General features: G+C 42.4%; 1 protein-coding gene across 2 annotated transcripts in view; it reads right to left on the bottom strand.

The window, feature by feature from the left end:
• Nucleotides 1–701: 701 nt before the first annotated feature.
• The window catches only part of UBE2L3 (ubiquitin conjugating enzyme E2 L3), a 41,155-nt gene continuing 20,304 nt past the window's right edge, over nt 702–21,552 (bottom strand). For both annotated transcript variants that reach the window (XM_016120175.2, XM_016120176.2), the window contains exons 3-4: nt 6,721–6,907; nt 702–1,535 (exon numbers count right to left, since the gene is read on the bottom strand). In XM_016120175.2, coding sequence (XP_015975661.1) covers nt 1,381–1,535; nt 6,721–6,907 — 342 coding nt within the window. In that variant the 3' untranslated portion in view covers nt 702–1,380. The remainder of the gene's footprint in view (nt 1,536–6,720; nt 6,908–21,552) is intronic.

Below are 21,552 nucleotides of genomic sequence, written 5' to 3'. Positions count from 1 at the left end.
GACATGTATTCTCTACTATTTCAGGGACAGTCCCACTTGCTTTGAAAAAGACATTAACATTCAAATCCTTACAAGTTCATCTGATGATAAATTCTAAGGTCAATTTTTATTTCTACAAAAAAAGGCAGTCAAAACAAATGTTTTTTTGTTTTTGTACATAAAACACATGTAAAGGATATTACTGAGAGAGCTTCAAGTGGAGCTTGACTCTGCAAAGGCTGTGAGTCCAGAGGGAGAGGGAAGGCGTCTTGTTCCTGGGCTGGCCTGGCCAGCTGCTCCGAAGGAAGGGGCCAGCAGGGCACCAGTAACCCCAGACTGGTGCTGGCTATAGCCGAGTCCTGCCAATTCCAACCCCGCAAAAGGTCAAACCGTGCTGAGGGAGGGCCGCGGTGGGGCTGCTGCACTGAGGAATTGGAGAGCGAGCTCCGTGGCACATTCGGATGGAGCTTGGTGACAGGTGAACGTGGAATTTCATGGATTTTCAAATGGATATTCTGGCTTTAGCGTTGTCTGCAATTACCAGCTCATCTTCTAAAATGGCTGCAGGGAGGAGCGTCAACCTTTGACCTCAGGAGCCTCTCTGGTGAGAAATTCCCCACACAAGTGCACATTGTCCTCTGGCTGGCAGGCCATAGACCTGATATTGTAGGGTTTCCCCAAGCAGGCCAGGCCAGGCTGGAGTTCAATCACACACACAGACATCAGGGCTGCCATTTAATCAACGTTATTGTGGTAACATTGGCCAGAGTTTTACATAAGAGTTAGGCCTCCCCGTTTCACAGCTTTTTTTAGGGAGTGGTGGTAGTGGTGGTGCTTTGTTTTTAAATTTTTAAAAGGATGCTATAAATTGTAGCAAGGAGAACCAACTCCCACACTGGGCAGTGCCACATGGGAGAAGAGAAGCCACCAGACAAGACAGAATTGTCTCTTCTCCTTTGTGGAGCAGACAGGGCCTGGGTCTGGGAAAGTGAATGAGTGAAAAATAAACTAAATGCAAGAAAGTGGGAGTTGGCAAGGGCAGGGGAAGAAAGGGAACCACAACCTTTTTTTTTTTTTTTTTTTAACCTTAAGGTCTAAATGTAAATTGAAATTCTGGATAAATTTGGACAAGGAAAAAAACACCATTCTTTTAAAGTAGACTGAAGCAGTGATTTTTAAAACAAAGAAAGCAGAACTAGAACATCTTAAATTTTTAATCCTTTCTTTACAGGTTACCTAAACCATTTTTGATTAAGAAAACTGTAGAAAGTTAGTAACTGCCACAAGCAAACACCAGGCGGTGGCACGTGTCAATTTTCCACAGAGTCCTGCTTTGCGGGGTGTCTGAGTGCACTGCTTGGGGGCTCTGCTCACACTCGCTGGAATCAATCGCGGCAGATTTTAGTCCACAGGTCGCTTTTCCCCATATTTCTTTGTAAACTCTTCAGCGTTCTTACAGAATTTTTTACGGTCCTTAGAGTATTCTTCAGCTAGGTCAGCCCGAAGGGGGTGCTCGGGCTGGGGGTCGTTCACCAGTGCTATGAGGGACTGGATTACTGCCAAAAAAAGAAGACAGCATCACTGGTTAGAACAGTCTCAGAATGGGCATGGACAAGATATGCAACTGACTCTAACGCTGATTTACATCTATGTGCTTCTAAGACAAAGCAGCCTCCAATTTATCCAAAATTCTAATCACCGGCAATCAACTCCTTTCCTCTGTAATTAGGAGAAAGTGATGGACAACAGCCAACCTGACAGTGGATAACTGTTGAGAGTGATGCCTGCTCCTCCTTCCCAAACTGACACCTTGGGAAGGTCCCAGACCCCAGTCACTCCCATCCCCCTCTGAAACTCTGGAGACCTTAGGCCTGACTCCCTCTCCTCCCTTCCCCCCGCTGAGTAGTTTCAATATCCGAGTATGAGAATGAAGGGTGCATGACAGGCCTGCACCATGTAAATGTATAATGAGCCCACTCTGGAACACCCATAGGAGCTTCCAAACCAGCTGAGAAAGATTCACATGACCACCCTGTCCTAGCCACTGGGAAGCTGACAACCCCCAGAGGCATTACACTGTCCATTCCAGAGGCGGAAGTCACATTGACAGCTTGGGGGTGGTTTCCAGTTAAGTCCTAGATATGCTGGAAGGCTAGCCCTGGGGCAGGAGGACAAGGAAGCAGAAGGTAGGGAAGGGAGCCATGCAGACTAGAGTATGGAAGGTCCAGGAACCTTTGACCGCCTCAGAAGTGGGGTGCACATAGCTACACTGCGCACCTTTCCCCTCCTTGCCCCTATCAGGGCCCAGTACCCCTGGAATGCTTCATTCCTTCCCACTGCCACATTTCTAGCAAAAAGGCCTCTCTCCTCTGGACTGCCAATGCCGTGAATTCCTTAATGGGGGCCCATGTTTTTCACCCCAGCATTACAAGGGAATGGATTAAAATGCTGGTGCCGGCTGAGTCATACACAAAGGCAGAACCAGTCAACAGCACCATGCTGAGCGAAAGGAACAACACAAAGTGCTCCTGGCCAAGTGTCCGCCTGCCCCCACCTCTGCCTATTAATGCTACCAGGTGAGACGGGGCAGTCAAGGGTTCCTGTGATCACGGTGGGCACGGCTGAGGCAGTGGGGTAAAGGCAGAAAGGGTGGCTTTGCAGGGCTGATGGGGCCAAGGTTGAATAAGGAAAGGCGGTTGGGCAAGTAGGGTAGACTGGGAAGAGCGACCAGGGCTGAAAGGCTCTTAATTCAGTCTCCACACCACTCCCAGGAACAGGCACAGGGGCAGACATCACCTCCTTTTACACACCGTCTTTTGTATCTCTAAGAGGAAGCAGACTCTGGAAGTATGTTTTTGTCTCTTTATTTCAAGGTTTATCCCTTCTACTGTATTTGATTCTTACCTAAGCAGAAATGATAAAGCTATTTTCTTATTCCTATTTCCCCAACTTTAACCATTGGTATTCCCGTTTGCCATATATCCACATATAGCCTAAATGATAATTTACTTAATATATTTCTCTAAATCTCTCTTTTTAATACAAATATTTTTAAAAGGAAAGTAAATGTTAGTAGCTCAAATGGAGAACCACTTTCACTTGCCATAAACAGAAGGCAAGTATCAACAAAAGGACAATGTATGGCTGGTAGGAATACCTCAGACAAACATTAAAGTAAGTACCGAAGGCTTCCTCCTGTCCAGTCAGTGGAAGCAACCACATTGAGACAAACACTGCCAAATGGCACCATCGCAGCTTCTTTAAAACACTGCCCTCAGCTCACTGGCCTAAAATATGTATTTTAGCACTCTCCAAGATTCTCCACCCCACGCTCAGATGTGAGACTTCCATTTTCTTTTGTTGTTCTTCACTTCATTTATAGCATACTTGTATGTTACCGACAGCACTGAGGAACAGAGTAAAGAAAGAAAATGGAGTCACTAAACTACTAAAAGTAGCCAAGGTATGAGGCATGCCTTAGCCAGTCTTAAACTTCTGAACTTCCCAGTCCGGCATTAATACCTGGATGCACATCAGGGCACAGTGTTAATGCCTGGACACACATCGAACCTTCAGAGGACCATCGAAATGACTTCAAGAAGAAACTGTTCCATTGTCCAGACTAGTGGACATCCGAAGATTACCTTCTTGAACCAGTCATGATGCTAAGAATGCAGGACTAATTCTCAGGAATATACTCTTTCCTACAAGAGCCCTCAGCTTTTCCTTCTCCTTTGGAACACTTCTAGATTTGGCCTAGCTGTGTTTTCCAGTTTGCAAACTCTGAGAACCTTGAATAAAGCTTAGTCATTTATTTTCTAGCAAAGCCTCTTCACTTTTTGAGTTCGTTTGACAGCATAAATAGGTGTCTTCTCGTCTTTTTCCATGATTAGAAATGGCTTTGTGGCAGAAATGCTGCTTCATTAGCATTTCAGGAACCCCACAGGGTCAAATGTGAAGTACAGGACACTGATAAGTTTTCCAGTTTTCCTTCCCACCCTCTGTTATGGATACTCAGGCTCTTTTACTTCTTACTATGATCATCTTGATACCTAATGAATTAGTAAAAAACCATTTGTTAATGATTAAGACTTGCTTTCAAAGATATTTTCAGTTTGCAAGTGTGCTATTTGTCTAATTTTCTGAGCTTGCTTTTACTTATTTGATCAAGTCTAAACATTTTCAAATTTATTTAGTAGTTCTGATGAATATTTCATTCTTTTCCTGTTCCTCTGGGTGCATTTCTGATTCCTCAGCTAAACTATAATAAAACACAGCTGAGTTTAGCTTGTTTTGATAGAACACTGATAGCTATAACTGCTTTTCAAACTACAACTATGGCCCCATCCCATCATTTTTCATATATAGAACAGCATGCTCATTATAAATGTCTGGCGCTGGTTTCTTGATCTCTTCCTTGATCTAAATGCTTCCCAGAAGCATTTTTTCCCCCCTCAAATATGCAGGGGCTTAAAAACATAATAAAAAATGACCTTTATCCCTTCGACCATCGTTATATGGTCGAAGAATGAAGCCTATAAAATTTCCTCAGTTTTGTTCTGCTTCCTTGTAATACAGAATGTAACCACTATCTAATTTTGCCCGGTTTCATGGAGATCCAGGGGGCTCCACTCTCAAAGTAAAATGTGAATGCTGTCTTCCATAGAACGCACTATAAAATGTTAACTAACTTTATCCAGTTTGTTATATTTCTTGAGTTCTCTTTATAAATTTTATCTACTTGATTTGTTATAATAGTGTATAGGGAATTGAAACGTTCAATTTATAAATTGTTTGAATTTTCTCTTTATATAATTTTGTTATGTTGTTTGGTACACAGAGTCAGTATTATGCTGGCTTTGTTACTGGTTGCATCTTATATGGCAAATGTCATTCAGCCACCAACTAAGCCCTTGCTCTGCTGCTAAGACATCTATTAGATATCTCCTAGAACCAGGCACACTGCTGAACAAAACTTTATTTTCACATTTTTTCCTGGTATTATTATTGCTAACTCCTACCACTTCCCTATTTGACACAGTTATGTCTTGTTTCTTGACTTTGCTCATGCTACCTTTGCTCCCTTTTTCATGCTTCTTTACTTTCTTTTAAAAAACTGAGATATAATTCACATACAAAAAAATAAACTCTTTTAAAAGTATACAATTCAGTTGTTTTCAGTATATTTACAAAGTTGTATGACACCACCACTGTTTAACTCCAGAACATTTTCATTACCCCTCAAAACAGGAACAATACTGACACAGCCCTATTGGGCAGCCAGTCCCTGTAAGAGGTGGCAAAATGCTCTTACTGTGTTCATCTCCTGGCAAGCCTCTCTTCCCCTGGTCATGTCATGTCCCATCCTGCCTGTCCTCTGCCCTGCTTGCCACCCCAGTTCTCAGTAAGGGAGGAGACCTTTTAATTCTTTGTGGCCCAGCAATCCGAGGTGCAGGGTCTGCCTGGATAGCCTGGAAGAACTTCTCCCCTCCAGACATGGTGCTTAATACACACAACTCAGCAAGGGCTCCAGGAGTTGCACGAGGGGCTGACAAGGCATTCCTGAACAAGAGCAGCTATAGGCTTCCAACGCAGAGCTAGGAATTTGCATGGAAAACTTTGTCAAGCTTTTATAAACACCAACTTGTACAAGACCAAGTGCCAAGTCCACAGGAGATCTTTCTATTCTGAATCAGCATGTAGCGCCCACTCCTTTCTACTACTCAGCTGTGTTGAACCTGGGGCTCAACTTTCCATGTGAAAGGCTTTCAACTCCATCTTCGGGGGTTGGGGGGGTGGTGTTTCCACTGAAAGACAGTTATTTATATTAGTTACTGAAAAACCACCTGCAGCCTAGCAAATTCCAGCCACATCCACTCTCTTCAATCTAAAAAAACCTTACAGTGGTTCAGCTGATTACTTATAAAAAAAACCCACCGAGAATATGAGATTAGGAGTTCAAAAGAAAGTTCTGGAATTAGGAAACAAAAATTTCCTAATTCGGTTCATACCAAAATCTAGTAACTTCCAAGGGACAAGAGAGAGGCCAAGCACAATAATGAATTAAGTACTTCCTAGAAAATGAGCATGTATATGTTCACGCAGAGAGACCTAGACACATGGGACATACACGGTCACATCCAATTCCAAGGAGTTCCAGGTCTGCTAAAACTAACTATGTGCTTGCATTGGACACGCAGCCCTCAAGTCTGACCGTGCCCCTCCCTCACACCACCCACTCTGAGCCACCAGCTTTCTGCTGCTAGCCAGGTGGTTTTAGCTTGTGCCCTTCTTTTAGTCTGGAAAGCTTTCTCCAACCTCCCCTCTTCCTTCAAGTCTGAGTTCAGGTACTAATTGCTATGTGAGGTCACTATAAACATCATTCCCCTTCCCCCACTGAGGCGGCCCCATAATCCTTCATGAAAATTTCCAGCGGCAGTGCCGCATCCCTCACTGCACAGGCGACAAGCATTGGGCTGCTCTGTCTGCACGCATCCCCACAGGGCTGCGAACACAGGAAGGGCCTCCCCGAATACCTGCATAGGTCAACAGTTTAACTGAGACCTGCCATGCCCACAGGACTGGTGGGACCTCGGCTGCACTTCTGTGTGTGTTGGAATTGGTAAAGGTAGGATTTCTCTGGACTCTGTCTGCATGGCATTAGAAGACGCTGAGGAGCTCCTGTCCCACTGCAGCTTCCAGAAGAGCAACTACTAATGAAGACACAGAAGCATGTCTTACCTTGGTCGGTTTTGGTTGCTGGCTTCCAGTTTTCAGCACTAATTACTGGCAGACAGACCTGCCCCTTTTCATCAATGTTGGGGTGATAGATCTTTGTTTTAAATGTGATCTTCGGTGGTTTGAATGGGTACTCTGCTGGAAAGTTGATTTCGATTCTGAAGGCCCCCTTATCATAGGGAGGGTTGTCCTACAGGGAAAGAGATCAAAATGAACACACCACGGTTCACAAACCTGGAGCTAAGACAGGGATGTTCGGTTTACTTGAAAAATTAATTTATTTCAAGTGGTATATCAACTGGAGCCTTGTCATGTTCAGGGCAACCAATGATCAGTATTCCTAGAGCAGGATGTCTGCTAAGCTATGAAAAGGTCTGAGACTGATGTTCTGGTTTCTTTATTTTTTAAAAATAGATTTTAAATAGTAGTTTTAGTTTCACAGAAAAACTGTAAGTAGAGTTCCCATATGTCTGCTTCTCCTGCACGGCCTTCCCTACCATCAGTATCTTGCGATAATATGGTATATTTGTTACAATCGATAAACCCACACTGACATTTCATTATCACCCAGACTTCATGATTTACATTAGGGTTCACTCTTGGTCATACGTTCTATGGGTTTTGTATGGTATTATACATTTTAGTTATAACCATACACTATGCAGCCTTTTCAGTCTGGCTTTTGTCACTTAATAATATGCATTTAAGGTTTTTCCATGTCTTTTCGTGGGCTTGATAGCTCATTTCCTTTTAGTGCTAAAATAATATTCCATTGTCTGGATGTACCACAGTTTATGTATCCACTCATCTACTGAAAGATATTTTGGTTGCTTCCAAGTTTTAACAATTATGTGGACCTAAGCTTTCAACTCCTTTGGCTAAATAACAAAGAGCATGACTGCTGGATCATAGGGCAAGAGTATGTTTAGTTTTGTAAGAAATGGCCAAACTGTCTTCCAAAGTAGCTGTACTATTTTGCATTCACACTAGCGATGAGCATTCCTCATTGGCACATCCTCCAGCCAGCATTTGGGGTTGTCAGTGTTTTAAGTTTCGCCCTTCTAATAGGTGTGTAGTGGTATCACCGTTGTTTTAACCTGCAATCCCCTAAACATGATGTTGAATATCTTTTCATATGCTTATTTGCCATCTGTATATCTTCTTTGGTAAGGTGTCTGTTCAGCTTATTTTGCACATTTTTATCTTAGAGTCTGTTTTCTTATTGAGTTGTAAGAGTTCTTTGTATATTTTGGATAATAGCCCTATATCAAACATGTCTTTTGCATATCCCTCTTTATCTTTTTGAAGACATGAAGAGTCATACCAGAGGTAAATAACAACCCAACCCAAATCACACCAAGCGCTAATAGACAAAGAGGCAGCAGAAACTCCAGATCCTGGCCAGCTCGGTCTCATTAGGGTAGAGCCAGTATCTAGCTGGTTAGCTGGCTCAGCTGGCTGCCAGGCTGGATCGGGACCAGCCCCAGTCCCTTGTCCCTAGGACCACTCAAAGATCTAGCCCTCAGAACCTGGACACTCTAATGGCCCAAGAGCCTCTGAGACACACCCCAAGAAAAAGAGCCTCGACCTCTCCTCCAGCCACCCTCATAGCCAGAGCTGAGCAACTCCTTCATTTACTGCCTTTCGCCAGTACTCCAGCTCTCCTAGGTACCCTCCACAGGCATGCCATGTCACACCCAACCCAAAGAAAGCCAAGCTTCACAGAGTGCCCTGGAATGCTCTTGGCAGCCCCCACACCACAGCCTGTCCTCCTCAAGCTCCAGCCTAACTATGCATTCATTCTCCAGCAAAAAGTTCTGCTGAAGAGCCAGGTTGGCACACACCAGGTCTCTACACTCTCCCATGTTCTATTCCCACTCAGGGATGGGCAGCATGGTGCAGGGGCTTTCAAAATTGGGTAAGTTCAGGAAAAGCTGAGGAGTGGGAGAGGTCTTCTAGGCAAAGAGGACTAACAACGGGGATGGAAGAGACAGCATGGGAAAAGCAAGAGACTGGGAGCAGGCAGTGTGGCCGAGAGGCTGCATAGGGCCTGCTTGAGAAAAGGTTGAGCTACCCTTCTAGCAGCTGTCAGAAGATTACTCTGTAGGGAAGCTTGTCAGGAAGGTGGAGACTCGGGGTCAAGATGAGGGTGGAGATGCCAGCAAGCAGTCCAGGCTGAGTGTGCCTGTGTGACTGAGAGAGAGAGAGAAAGAGAGAGAGAGAGAGAGAGAGAGAGAGAGACACACACACACACACACACACACACGAAAGGTCAGGACAAGGCTGTATTGGAAAATCATTTTCATCTCAACAAAACCTTCCCTATCTCCTTCTTAAAGGAACACAAGATTCTCTAAAACACTAACCAGAAGTTTAAGTAGCAGCAGATACCCCACCCCACTCCTGTCCTGTCTGCCTACTACCTACGAGAGCCATGTAAAATATATTTTCCTGTATGACTTTTGGCTGGTAAAATCTGCTAAATTTGTTCATTCATCATCATCCAGGACTGATCAATCACGCCTGTGCCCTGCCATGTGCCAGAAACTAGGACACAAACGGTCCTGGTTAGCAGTTCTAACCTTGGCTCTGCCTCGTCCTAGCTGGGCAAGTTTGGGAATATTCCCAAACATCTGAGAAATGGGGTTAACAGCTGTCTGTACCAAGAGTTGTTCTGATGATGAGATAAGGCTGTTCAGTCCTGTGTGCCTGCCATGTGAGCAAAGAGCTCGAGAACAGCAGTTCTGTCTCTACAGGAGGCAGGACAGGCTAAGCCTCTCTCTCACCACCCAGGGAATGTGGCTCATCTTCTCTGAGCATCTGACCCCGTCTGGGGCTGTGGATGACCAAAGGAATGGCTCAAGTGTATGTGAGCCAACAGACTGTCCATCCGTCCCAGTGACTTCTGCTGAAGGAGGTATACAAAAATTAAACACCAGATATACCTTCTGGATAAAAGGCCTGAATCTCCACATAGGAATTTTAGATATTTTAGAGCTAAACTTATTCTGTGAGAAGGCAGCTCACTATAATGGACATTAATGAGAAAACATGGTTTTGTTGTAGAAAAATACGATATGACTTTTCAGGAATTTACCTCGAATTCAAAATCAAGCTGCAACATCATTACCGAACTAACCAACAATTACAGTATTTTTATGTTTACATATGACCCTGACCAGTGTTCTTCCGTTATCCCTTCATTCATCTGGACGTCCCTTCAGTTAATGTCACTGTGCCAAAGAACTTTTTTGAGATGTAAAAGTAACTTCTGATAATTTTACATGCTCTAAACTCATTCAGACTTTAAATTTCACTTAACTCTTCCCTGAAGGTATTGTAGATGATTAGACAAACACATACATTTTAAAACCTCATTCAATGCGTGCCTAAATTCCAAGACACTTTTTTTTTAAAAAATCTATATTCCCTTTATAAAGAGAGTGACTCGTCTCAAAGTGTTTACTATGGGAAGAGGCTTGTGGAACACAGGGCAGGGCTCACAAGGGGCAGTGGGGGGGGGGGCTGTTTTATTATTTATTTTGTAAACAGTATGGCTAAAATAAAGAAAAACAATTTTTGTACTACTTTTGCACTAAGAACCCACATTTTCATGCATTTGTTTCTAGTAATATGTATACGTGACATGTAAGTAAGATTTGGCCATTTATCAGCACTTGTTATATGCTAGGTGCTTTTCTGTCTCCTCTCCGATTTACTGCCCTTGATAACAACCCTCAGGCACACACTGTCCTCACTCACATTTGGACAGGTGTCTGTCTAGGCCCATCCTTAGTACCTTTGTGGGACATGAGGGCAAGAGAGGCTGATGTGAATGCACTGATATTCATTTGGCTTGCTGTTCCATGAGTGATAAACTGTCCTTTGTCTCTAAGAAATTCCATGTCTTCTCCTGGCATCCAATAAGCTATGGCAAGCTACCATGTCCACTTGCAAAAAGCGTGAAAATCTCAGATCTTTTACAGTTCTTGACCCTAACCTTCCAAGGCACAAAGTTGTTTCATGGCAACTAATACCAAGAGGAAGCTCTTTCCATATGACACCACACTACCCAAGGCCTTTCACCCACGTGCCCTACTTCTAACCCCAGGGTCATATCTAATCTTTCCTTCCCATGGCAACTCTTCAAGAATCCTAAAGCTCCACTGTACTCCCATTATATTCCATTCCTCGAGTGAAGACCCTGAGTCCTTCAAACACCCCACAGAGATCAGTTCTGTGTCACTGCCCTGCTTTCCCTGTGATGCAGCAAAGATACCACACAGCTCTCTAGCAGCCACAGAAGGAATCGGGTCAACCCTCTCACTCCGCCTTAGACTGTTGCCACATGGCATGCCCCCACAGTGTGTATGCACAGCAGACGCCACATGCGAGACTCATGGCTGATGATACAAACAGGTGGATCCTGGTTTGGACCTACTGAACATGCTGTCCCTTTTTCATTCCAAACATCAGATTGAAGGTTCTGTGCCACTTCTGTACAGCTTAGTGGCAACTCCTCAGTAGCATCTTTTCCCCATGGCTAGCCCTTTTTTGCCCAGTATGTTAACAAACCCAAGCTTTGCTACCACAAGAATGTCAAATGCAGACCTGCCCTGCTGGCTCTTTGTCCCCCAGAATTCAGTTGTTTTGCTGTAGAGGAGCAAGGGGAGGCGGCCTGCTCTGTTCTGAGTGTCTGAAGCTGGTGTCTATGCTCTCAAATTTTCATGGTCCACTCTAGGATCTTGACAAAGCCTGAGACAAGTGCATGGGTCTTCTGAACACAGACTATATCTTCTTACCCTTTGTAAACTGCCAAGTATTTATCATCTCTTATCTTTTCTGAAAATAAGCTTCCTGGTTGCCTGAATCACAAAATCTGCTCAGTTAGCAGACTCCTCTTGTGCTAACTTTGTTTCGTGAAGATGACTTCTTTACACTGTTTTCAACAATTTGGTTTGTAGGAGTTTTCATAGTACAGTCGACAAATATTCCAACATTAAGGAATTCCATCACATTCCCTTTGAAAATAAATATTAGTGGGAATAAGTACTTCTAGAACTTGTTTTCCAATCTTTTATGACCAAATTACCCTGTGAATTATATCTAAATTTAAAATCGCCATCTCCATTAACTAAATTCAACAAAAGCTTTCTCTCCTCTGAACTCCTATGTACCTCTCATGGCACAATTCACTTTCCCCTCAAGAATGGAAGTAGCTTTATTGTTATTTTTCATAGAAATATAGCATTCACATCAAAAAAGTAGTCTGAAAGCTTCCATGCTCCCAGGATAACGGCTGTGCGCCCCGGCCGCGTGGCCATGGCACATCCTCTAGCACACACAGTGCGCACAAGGCTTTCATTCTGGACATATACACAAACTTATGTAATTACAAACTGGAGCCATTCCATCTATGTATTCTTTCGAAACTTTGCTCATGCTGCTATACATTGTTTTCCAGTCTGCAATGCAGATGTTCCCTTCTTCTATTAGGCCACAGCGCCTTGCGGCTTTTGTTCAAAAGGCCTGTGCCTGGCTTGTGAAAGGAGCTGAGTAGCCCCTGCCAACATGGAGGCATGCTCGTCCTCCTATGATGACCCCAGCATATCCTAAGATTGACAGCAAAATTCTTTGTATGTGTGTCCCTGTGTCAGAAAACAGGGCTCCCCTTATTTGGCCTCAATCATTGTATCTACAGAAAGGGGAAAGCAGCTACTGTGAAGTAGCAAGAAAGCAGAAAAGAAGAGGAAAAGCAGGCCTTTGTGGGGCCCTGAGGGAAGAGGGAGGCAAGAGGTGGCTCCTTAAGGCCAGGAGGGCAATGCAGAAGGAAGGAAGGGGTCTGGTGGGTAAGGATTTCAGGTGCCGTGGGCTGTACAAACGAGGAAGAAAACAGAAAGGAAGGTGAGAGATCTGAATTACAAATGGAGCTACAGAAGGTGAAAGGAGGACACCAAAGCCTCAAATGCACTCCTGGAGGCCGGGCTGGACTTTAGGGAAAGCTCCCTTCTTTCTTCCCTGAAAAAATAACCTCTAACATTTGAAGGAGCTTTCATGTTGTGTCTGGGACTGTGCCAAGTGTTTTTAATTAACACTACACACCAATAATCAACAGCTAACAGAAAAGCAAAAGGTGGTGGTGGGGAAAACAAAACTGCCTCACAGGTATCCAAATGCCCTACTAGCTTCAGCAAGTTTTTAGGTTTTGTTACAAGTGGAGAAAAAAGTTTTTTAACTGAGGTAAAATTCACTAACATACCATTAACTATATTAACGTGTACATTTGGTCAATTCATAATGTTGTGCAACCACCTCTAATTTCACGTTGACTCTCCCCGCACGGTTTTATCGAGAAATAATTGACATAGATCATTGTATAAGTTTAAGGAGTACAGCAGGATGATTTGGTTTACAGATATTGTGTATTGATTACCACAACAGGTTCAGTTAACATCCATCTTCTCATACAGAACAAAAACAAGAAAAAAAATTTCTCCGGGTGATGAGAACTCTTAGTTTTTACTTAATAACTTTAGTGTTTCGTATTAACAACTTTCCTATATATCACACAGACTTCTATAATCTCAAGACTTCTTCATCACCCTGGAAAAACCCTTTGTACCCACCAAGTAAGAAATGGAAAAATAAGGCAATAAAACTGGTTCAAAAATTACACATTCTTGCTCCAATGGGAGGCCAAGGAAGCTTGGCCAAAGGTGGCTAACTTCTCCCAAGAGGCAGAAGAAAGGAGCTCAAGGGCAAAGGAGGGACTCCCAGGTAGAGGGCAGGCAAGGCAAGAAAGAATATACTTTGCCTTCTAAGATCCGGCCTCCCGAGTTACTAAAATAACATTCTTTCCTATCAGAGAAATCCACGTTTGTTCTAGAAAACATGTGCAAGCAGGCACGGAGGAGAAAACACACTGCCTCAGTCACCTCCCAGAGAGAACTGGGGCCAGAACTCCAACACACAGCTCTCCTGCCCCTTTTTTCTAGGTGAAAGCACACATAAACACACAAGAACACGCTAGGGATTTGCACGCACAGCACTGTGACCACCTTCACTGCAGGCTGTTGCTGACATTACCTTTGTCGCCTGTGCATGCTGAGCTCCCAGAAGATCTTTGTACTGGCTGCAACATGTCTTGATGTCTGGATGTCCCACAATTTCTTTACCACTACCTGACTGCAGGGCAAGAATTGTAAAGAAAATATTGACAGCTTCACTGCGGCATTAGTATCTGTGGCAGCATTAAAGAGCCCACGTACTTGTTTTTATTAAGAAACAAAGCTGCCATGTATTGCCAAGATATCTCTGCCCAGCACCCTAGTTGCTGCAGGAGAAAGCAGAGTGGCAAGGCTATAGGGACTCAAGAGGAGGTGGTGGCAGCACCCACGCTGGGAAGCCACAAAATCAAGGATGATACTTTTAAAGGAAGAAGCCTGGGATTATCTAATACAGAGGGAAGTGGTGGTGAAGATCCCTTGCTGTCCTGGTGGGATCCTTACAGTATTTTTATGACTGTTTTTTGATTATCTGTCTCCATTAGTCCAGGAGACACTTGAGAGCAGGGACTCACACTGTCCTCAAAACCAGACTTCAAACATTTGCTATTTGAACTACTAACCTATCAGATTCTCTTCCTGACAAGAAAATCATCAAAATCAGTGTTTATGTCATTCTTCTGAACATGACCAAGAATGTCAGCTCTCAGAATAATGGCTTAACATACCTGGAACACAATGACCCCAGAGCTAACCTGGAACTTGTTACACAGAAAACATTTCCGCATCTCTGTAATCCAGTCATCAGTCACAGCTTATGGTGTCTAATAAAGCAGGAGGTATGAAAAACCCCACTGCCAATCTATAAGGAAGGGACTCAATTCCAAGTCATTCACAAGGAAATAAAATGACTTATTACTATTTTTAAAAATCAAAGCTAATTAAGAGAAATAATAACTCAGTTTAAAAATAGGCAAAGTATCTGAATAGACATTTCTCCAAAAAAGACATATAAATGGCCAATAAGTTCAACATCTTAGCCATCAGGGAAATAGAAATCAAAATCACAATGAGAAACCACTCTATACCTATTAGGATGGCTACAATAAAAAAGATCGACAATATTAGCTGTCAGCAGGGATATGAAAAGACTGGAATCCTCTTACACTGCTGATAGAGAAGTAAATGGTACAACGACTGTGGAGACAGTCTGGCAATTCCTCAAGTGGTTAAACTTAAGGTTACCATATGACCTAGCAATTCCACTCCTCGGTAAATACCCAAATAAAATGAAAATATATGTCCCCATAAAAACTTGTAACCAAATGTTAATAGCAGCACTCTTCATAATAGCCAAAAAGTGGAAACAACCCCCAAATACACCAACTGATGAATGGAGAAGTAAATGATACGTCCATTATAATGGAATATTACCACAACATAAATGAATCTTGAAAATATTAAGCTAAGAAGCCAGACACAAAAGGTCATATACTGTATGATTCTATTGATGAAATATACAGAATAGCTAAATCTACAGAGAATAGTACATTTGTGGCTGCCTAGGCCTGAGTGGATGGGGGTAATGACCAAGGTGGGGTTCTTTGGGGAGGAATGAAAAACGTTCTAAAATTGTGGTGATAGCTGAACAACTCTGTGAATATACTAAAAACCAATGAACTGTACACTTTAAATGCATGAAATGTATGGCTTGTGAATCTTAGTAAAGTTGTTTTTTAAAAAAACTAACGCTAACTCAGAAACAGTGGTTTGCAACTGGGAACAGTATTTTCCCTCCTGGAAATGTTTAATAAGTGCCTGAGGGTGTCCTTAAGCCATCCCAATGACAAGGGTGGATACTGGTATCTAGGGGACAAAAAAGGACAATCCTTCACAAGTAATCCACATGCACATACCAAAATGTAGTTTGCAATGTAAGCAGATTGAGAAACACAGCTCTAAGAGAACTACATATTCAATTCATAAACTGTAGGGTACCTACTATGTGTAACACACAATGCTAGGAACAGGAAGTGGGAGGGAAACAGATAAAGGTATCTGCCTAAACCAGAACTCACTGAGACAGACATTCCATACCACAAGTCACAAAACAGAAATCACATTGTGAGGCGTGCCCAAATAGAAGAGGGCACTAAAGCTAAAGCTTGGGCCACAGCAGACCCCAACAGACTACCCAATCAACAGGCATTCCTCGTACTGCCTTGGGGAAAAAATCAGTTTTGTTTGCGTATGCACTACTCTATCATTGTGACCCAGGGGTAAATCCTAACTGGTCTAATTTGGTCACTTGTCGAATACGGTGGCCACCTACCAGCCACAAATGGCTATAGTGTACTTGTAATGTGACTCTTCCGAGTTGAGATGTGTCGTCAGTGTAAACTACCACCTGGATTTCAAAGACTTTGTCAAAAAAATATACTGTAAAATATTTCATTAATAATCACTTATAGTGATTACATGAATTTTTTAATATATTGTATTAAGTATATTATCAAAACGAATTCCATCTGTTCATATTTTTTTTATTGGGAATAACAGAAAATTTGAAAGTATAGCTGTGGCTCACATTATTTTTCCTATTGACAGCACTGACCATGGTGGTACTTCCCGTACCCTGGCCAGTGGCAGACATGGGGTGGCCACGTTCTGGATAATGAGGTATAAAAAGCCTGTGGGGAGCTCCTGGGATGGGTGTCTTTGTTCTCAGTCATGTCTTGTTCTCAGTCACACCAGACTACACATAAAATAAAAGTGCATAGAAGTAAATACACACACATTACAACTGGAGAAATCTGAGTAAGATTGGGGCGTTGTATCACTGTCAATTTCCTGGTTATGATACATACTATGCTATAGTTATACAATAGGCAAAGGGTATTGGTGACCTCTCTGTATTATTATAATTGCACAAGGATCTACAATCATCTCAAAATAAAAAGTTCAAAGAGACAAAGAGACGAAAAGAGACAGGATAGGATGGGGAGGTCCTCTTCCACCCCAGAACACTGCAGGGCCTGCACGAGTCTCCTGTACGGTAGCAGCTACCTGACAGTTGGGCAGAGAGCTTGACAGGATGGAGCTGAGGACAGAAGAACAAAGACAGGTGGACTCTAGGTCCTTGCTCACATCACTGAGCTGCTGGATTAATCAGCCCAGAGCACCTACCACAAAACTTTTTGTAAGTGCAGTAACTTTCCCTTTTCGAAGCCAACCTGGGGGATTGGTTCTTTACTTGCTGTCAAAAGTGACCTCATTAGTATGAATAGTGACTGCAGAGAATGTAGAGATGGCATTATTCACTGAGACCAGGAATGGGGAGTTTCAGAGAAGACCCAGGATGAGGGGGCTGGAGGCCGTGAGTAGAAGAGCACAAGTGGCTTCATGAGCAGGAAGAGGCGTGACAGTCCCTGAAAATGCCGCCTTTTCTCTAAAGTCAACAAAAAGATTTACCTCACCAATTAGTCAGCTTGCAGTACCCCAACCCCAGACCAACTCCCAGTTAACCGAATGGAGGGCACTGACCTGCAGCCCATAGAACAAGGGAGCAAAGCTCCTTCAAAGAGCCCAGGTATGTGAGCCCAGGTGGGAGAGACTTGATGGTGAGCCAGTGAGGTGCTGCAAAGAACCTCTGAGATAGAAAAGCCTGCTCAGAAGCAAAGGTAGTTCCACTTTTTGAAGTGCAATGTTATCAGTGTACCTGATGGCCATCCCAAAAATGTTCTAAAGGGGTTCACCAGAACCTGGTGTGTACAGGCACTCAAAGGAGAGCAGTGAGTCCCAGGAGCCCACATGGAGGTCTGAGAAACCGTGATGTCAGACTTCACTTCCTACTCACCAGACTGGCAAGGTGAACATCAAGGCAGCACACGGCCTCTCCAGAGGATCTTTATTTCATTTTAAAAACAATTACTGAGGCAGCTTCTAATATACAAGGCCTCAGGGACGCAAAGATGACTCACAAGTCTGTGCTTCTAAAGCCCAAAGGCAAAGAAATCCAGGGGCAGGCTGACTGGGGCATTAACCACGACATTAGCTGAAGTAAGCATCAGCTCTGTGCCAGGCCCAGGGTACTCAGTCCCGACCACTGTGAGAGGCAGGCACTTTGATTTCTATTTTACAAGTGAGGCACTGAGGCACAGACGATTAGAAAGAAGACTATTTTTAACCGTGAATATCTTACCTTCTCGACAAAAGGTAAAACTAGTGGCAGCACCACCACAAGTTCACGGTGACAATGACACAGGAATGGAGCAGCCCAGGCAAGAAAGGAACTCAAATTAGGATGAATTTTCCCCCTTAAAGAACTAAGCATTCAAATCATGAAGTTAGAAGAATACAAAAACAAACACACACCAAGGAAAACAGAAGACATCGAACATCATGAAAAATATAAACTACTGTAACATAAAAGCAGAAATTACCATGAAAGCAAAAATTAGCAAATCAGAAGACAGAAAAAAGAATGAAATTTCTACTTCATGCTACATGAAGCCAATCTGACCATCTCCCAAAATCCACTAGCACACAGAAAACACGATACCATTTCATACATGAACAAAGACATAAACACACTACAGATGTATTAAAGAGAAAAAAACCACAGGCCCAAAAGGGCATCACTCATGCTAAAAAGCCCATGGTACCAAACCTAGATTTAATACCTAATGTAATTACAGTTTCAACAATGCCCAGAGATATAATCTTAATCAACCAACCTGGAATTTTCTGGTCAAGCACCAGTTAGGTAATCTGTTATATGGGTCCTATCAGCACCATCCCTAAACAGATGTCCCAATCTAAAAATAATCCATTCTCTTTTGTTAATAGCTCCCTTGCCCCATCTTTCTTCCTATATACTTTTATTGTGTACAACTCCTCAGAGCACCCATCTAGTTGCTAGACTGAATGCTGTCTGATTCATGAATTGCTTAATAGAGACAATCGGATTTTCAAATTTACTCAGTTAAATTTTGTTTTAATATTAGGAAACTTAATAGAATAGACTTTTAAAAATACAGGCATATCTCAGAGATAGTGTGGGTTTGGTTCAAGGTGGTTGCAATAAAACAAGTATTGCAATAAAGCAAGTCATAATCTTTTTGCTGGTGAAGACTCTTGCCTTCCATTTGTAAGAAACGCAACATGTAAAGTGCAATAAAGCACAGCACAGTAACACGAGGTATGACTACAGCCCATTCCGATGACAGCAGAGTTAATTCAGAAAGGGAAGAGGGGTTTAATTAACAGGGCACTTAAAAAACCCGAGACCCCAAGAAGGAATTTACCTGCTGAGATGGACTCTCCATGGTCAACCGAGGGCCAAACTTTATGAATAATAAAAGTTTGGCAGCCATTTGCTGACAGGGGCTCCTTACATACACTGTATACTGGGAAGAACCTCAGACTGACATCACTAGGCTATAAAAAAAATTTTCAGATCCTTTATAATTTTATGGGACAACCGTCTTATATTGGACTGCCTGACCAAAATGTTATGCAGGGCATGTCCTTTAATGAAACCCATTCATTCCTGATTAAAAGAGAAAAATTTAGGAAGTGACATCAGCAAAACGGCAAAGCAGGCAGCTCCAAACTCCCATTCCTCAACAAAACATAAAAGAATATATTGCAGAAATAATATAGCAAATGAATACAGAATCAAGAAAAAGGCAACTGAAACACCGCAGGAAATCTCTGTGGCACTTTTACTTGCCCTTACCACACCCCCTTTCTGGCTGGGCAGCAGACATTTTGAAGATGGCAGCCTCTATTCCCAGTGTGGGACCCTGGTCCTTGGTTCCAGAGGTTGCAGAGCACACTTTATTCACAAATTACTGTATCTGTCTGTTCTAACCTGTCTGGGGCTACATGAAGGACTGACACAGGTGCTCATCTGTTTTGCCTCGCTTAGAACCCACAAGGGGTAGAAAAGTGCTGGCACTGCTGAAAAAGACTGTACTGTAATGAAAACCCACAGCTGCCTGGAGCAAAAGATAACAGTTGAGACACGCAATAGATTGCCTAAAGCTGAGGAAAGCCAAGAAGAAACCTGGGAAAAATAGGTCATTTAAAAGTGTAAGAATACTGGGAAACTGAGAAAGCCATACACAGGCCTAGGACAGGATACATGCTCAGAAAAGACCTGAGAAGATCTGAAGATTTCACCACTGGCTAACTATAGGAACAACACAAGCAAGAAATGAAAGCTGAGGCAGAATTGTAACTGGCCTGGCCATGTTAAAGAATCTCAGCACAGAGCCTAATTGCAAAGACTGAGACTCTTTTTAAGCTCTAGGAATTCAAGAAAATTTCAGTCAAAACACTGTGGAACACAAGCAAAGCCTTCAACAGTTAAGAATAGCAAACTCTGGGGAAGGGGGAGATCTGATGTCCACATAACAATATTCAAATGTCCAGTTTTCAGTAACAACAAAAATCATGAAGCATACAAAGAAAAAGTGCAGCCCATTTAAAGGAAAAAACCAAATTGACAAAAACCATCCCTAAGGAAGCCCAGACATTGGACTAAAAGGACAAAGGATTAAAACCAACTGTATTAAATATGCTCAAAGTGAAACCAGGAAAATACCTGAACAAAATGAGAACACCAATGAAGACACAGAACTTAAAAATTATAAAAAGGAAACAAACAGAAATTCTGGAGCTGAATAGTACAATCACTGAAACGAAAAACTCACTAGAGCAATTGATTAAGCAATGGATATGAGCAAGCAAAAGAATAAGCAAACCTGAAGCTGGGACAATTGAAATGACCCAGCCTAAGAAATAGAAAGAAAAAAGAATGAAGGAAAGTGATCAGAGCCTAGGGACACAGGGACACCATCAAACCAACCAATACACATTATGGGAGTCCCAGGACATGAAAGAGAAAAGGGGCAGAAAGAATATTTAAAGAAATAATGACTAAAAACTCCCCAAATTCCATGAAAATTAATCTCCATATCCAAGAAGCTCAATGAACTCCAAACAGAACCATACCAAGAAAGAGCCAAATCGCTGAAAGACAAAGAGATAACCTTGAAAGTAACAAGACAGGAGAGAAACGACTTGTCTAGTAGAAAGGATCATCAATAAAATAACTGATTTCTCACCAGAAACCATGGAGGCCAGAAGGCAGTGGGATGATATATTTATGGCAGAGAAAGGAAAATACTGTCAGCAAAAACTATCCTTCAAAAATGAAGGAGAAATGAAGATATTCCCAGATGAACAAAAACTGAGAGAATTCATCACTAGTAGACTTTCTCTAAAAGAGACACAAAAGGGAGCCCTCAGGCTAAATGAGAGGACATTGGACAGTAACTCAAAGCCATGTGAAGAAATGAAGAACAATGGTAAAGGTAACTACACAGAATATATAAACCAGTATTATTATTGTACTTTGGGTTTGTAACTCCTCTTTGTGACAGTAACTAAGAGAGCTGCAGTGGCTATATTATCATCAGACAAAATAGATTTTTAAGTTAAAAAGATTACAAAAGACAAAGCACATTATATCTTGATAATAAAGGTTAACCCATCAAGAAGATATGATAATTATAAATCTATATAAAACAAATATATGAACTAAAATACACAAAGCAGAAATTGACAGAATTGAAGTAAGAAATCTAAGTTCTAAAACAGTTCTGAAATAAACGGTGGAAATGTGTACAGCCCATTTTCAATAACAGAACAAGATGTAAGATCAACAAACACTGTACTTGAACAACCAACCAGACCTAATAAACATATATGGAACACTCCACCCAACAATAATAGGATTCACATTCTTCTCAAGTACATGTGA

This window comes from Rousettus aegyptiacus, unplaced genomic scaffold (genome assembly GCF_014176215.1).
Source record: "Rousettus aegyptiacus isolate mRouAeg1 unplaced genomic scaffold, mRouAeg1.p scaffold_m13_p_5, whole genome shotgun sequence".
Classification (NCBI taxonomy): Eukaryota; Metazoa; Chordata; class Mammalia; order Chiroptera; family Pteropodidae; genus Rousettus; species Rousettus aegyptiacus.
Note: the sequence above shows the minus strand (reverse complement) of the source record. Positions and strands in the feature narration are given on the sequence as shown.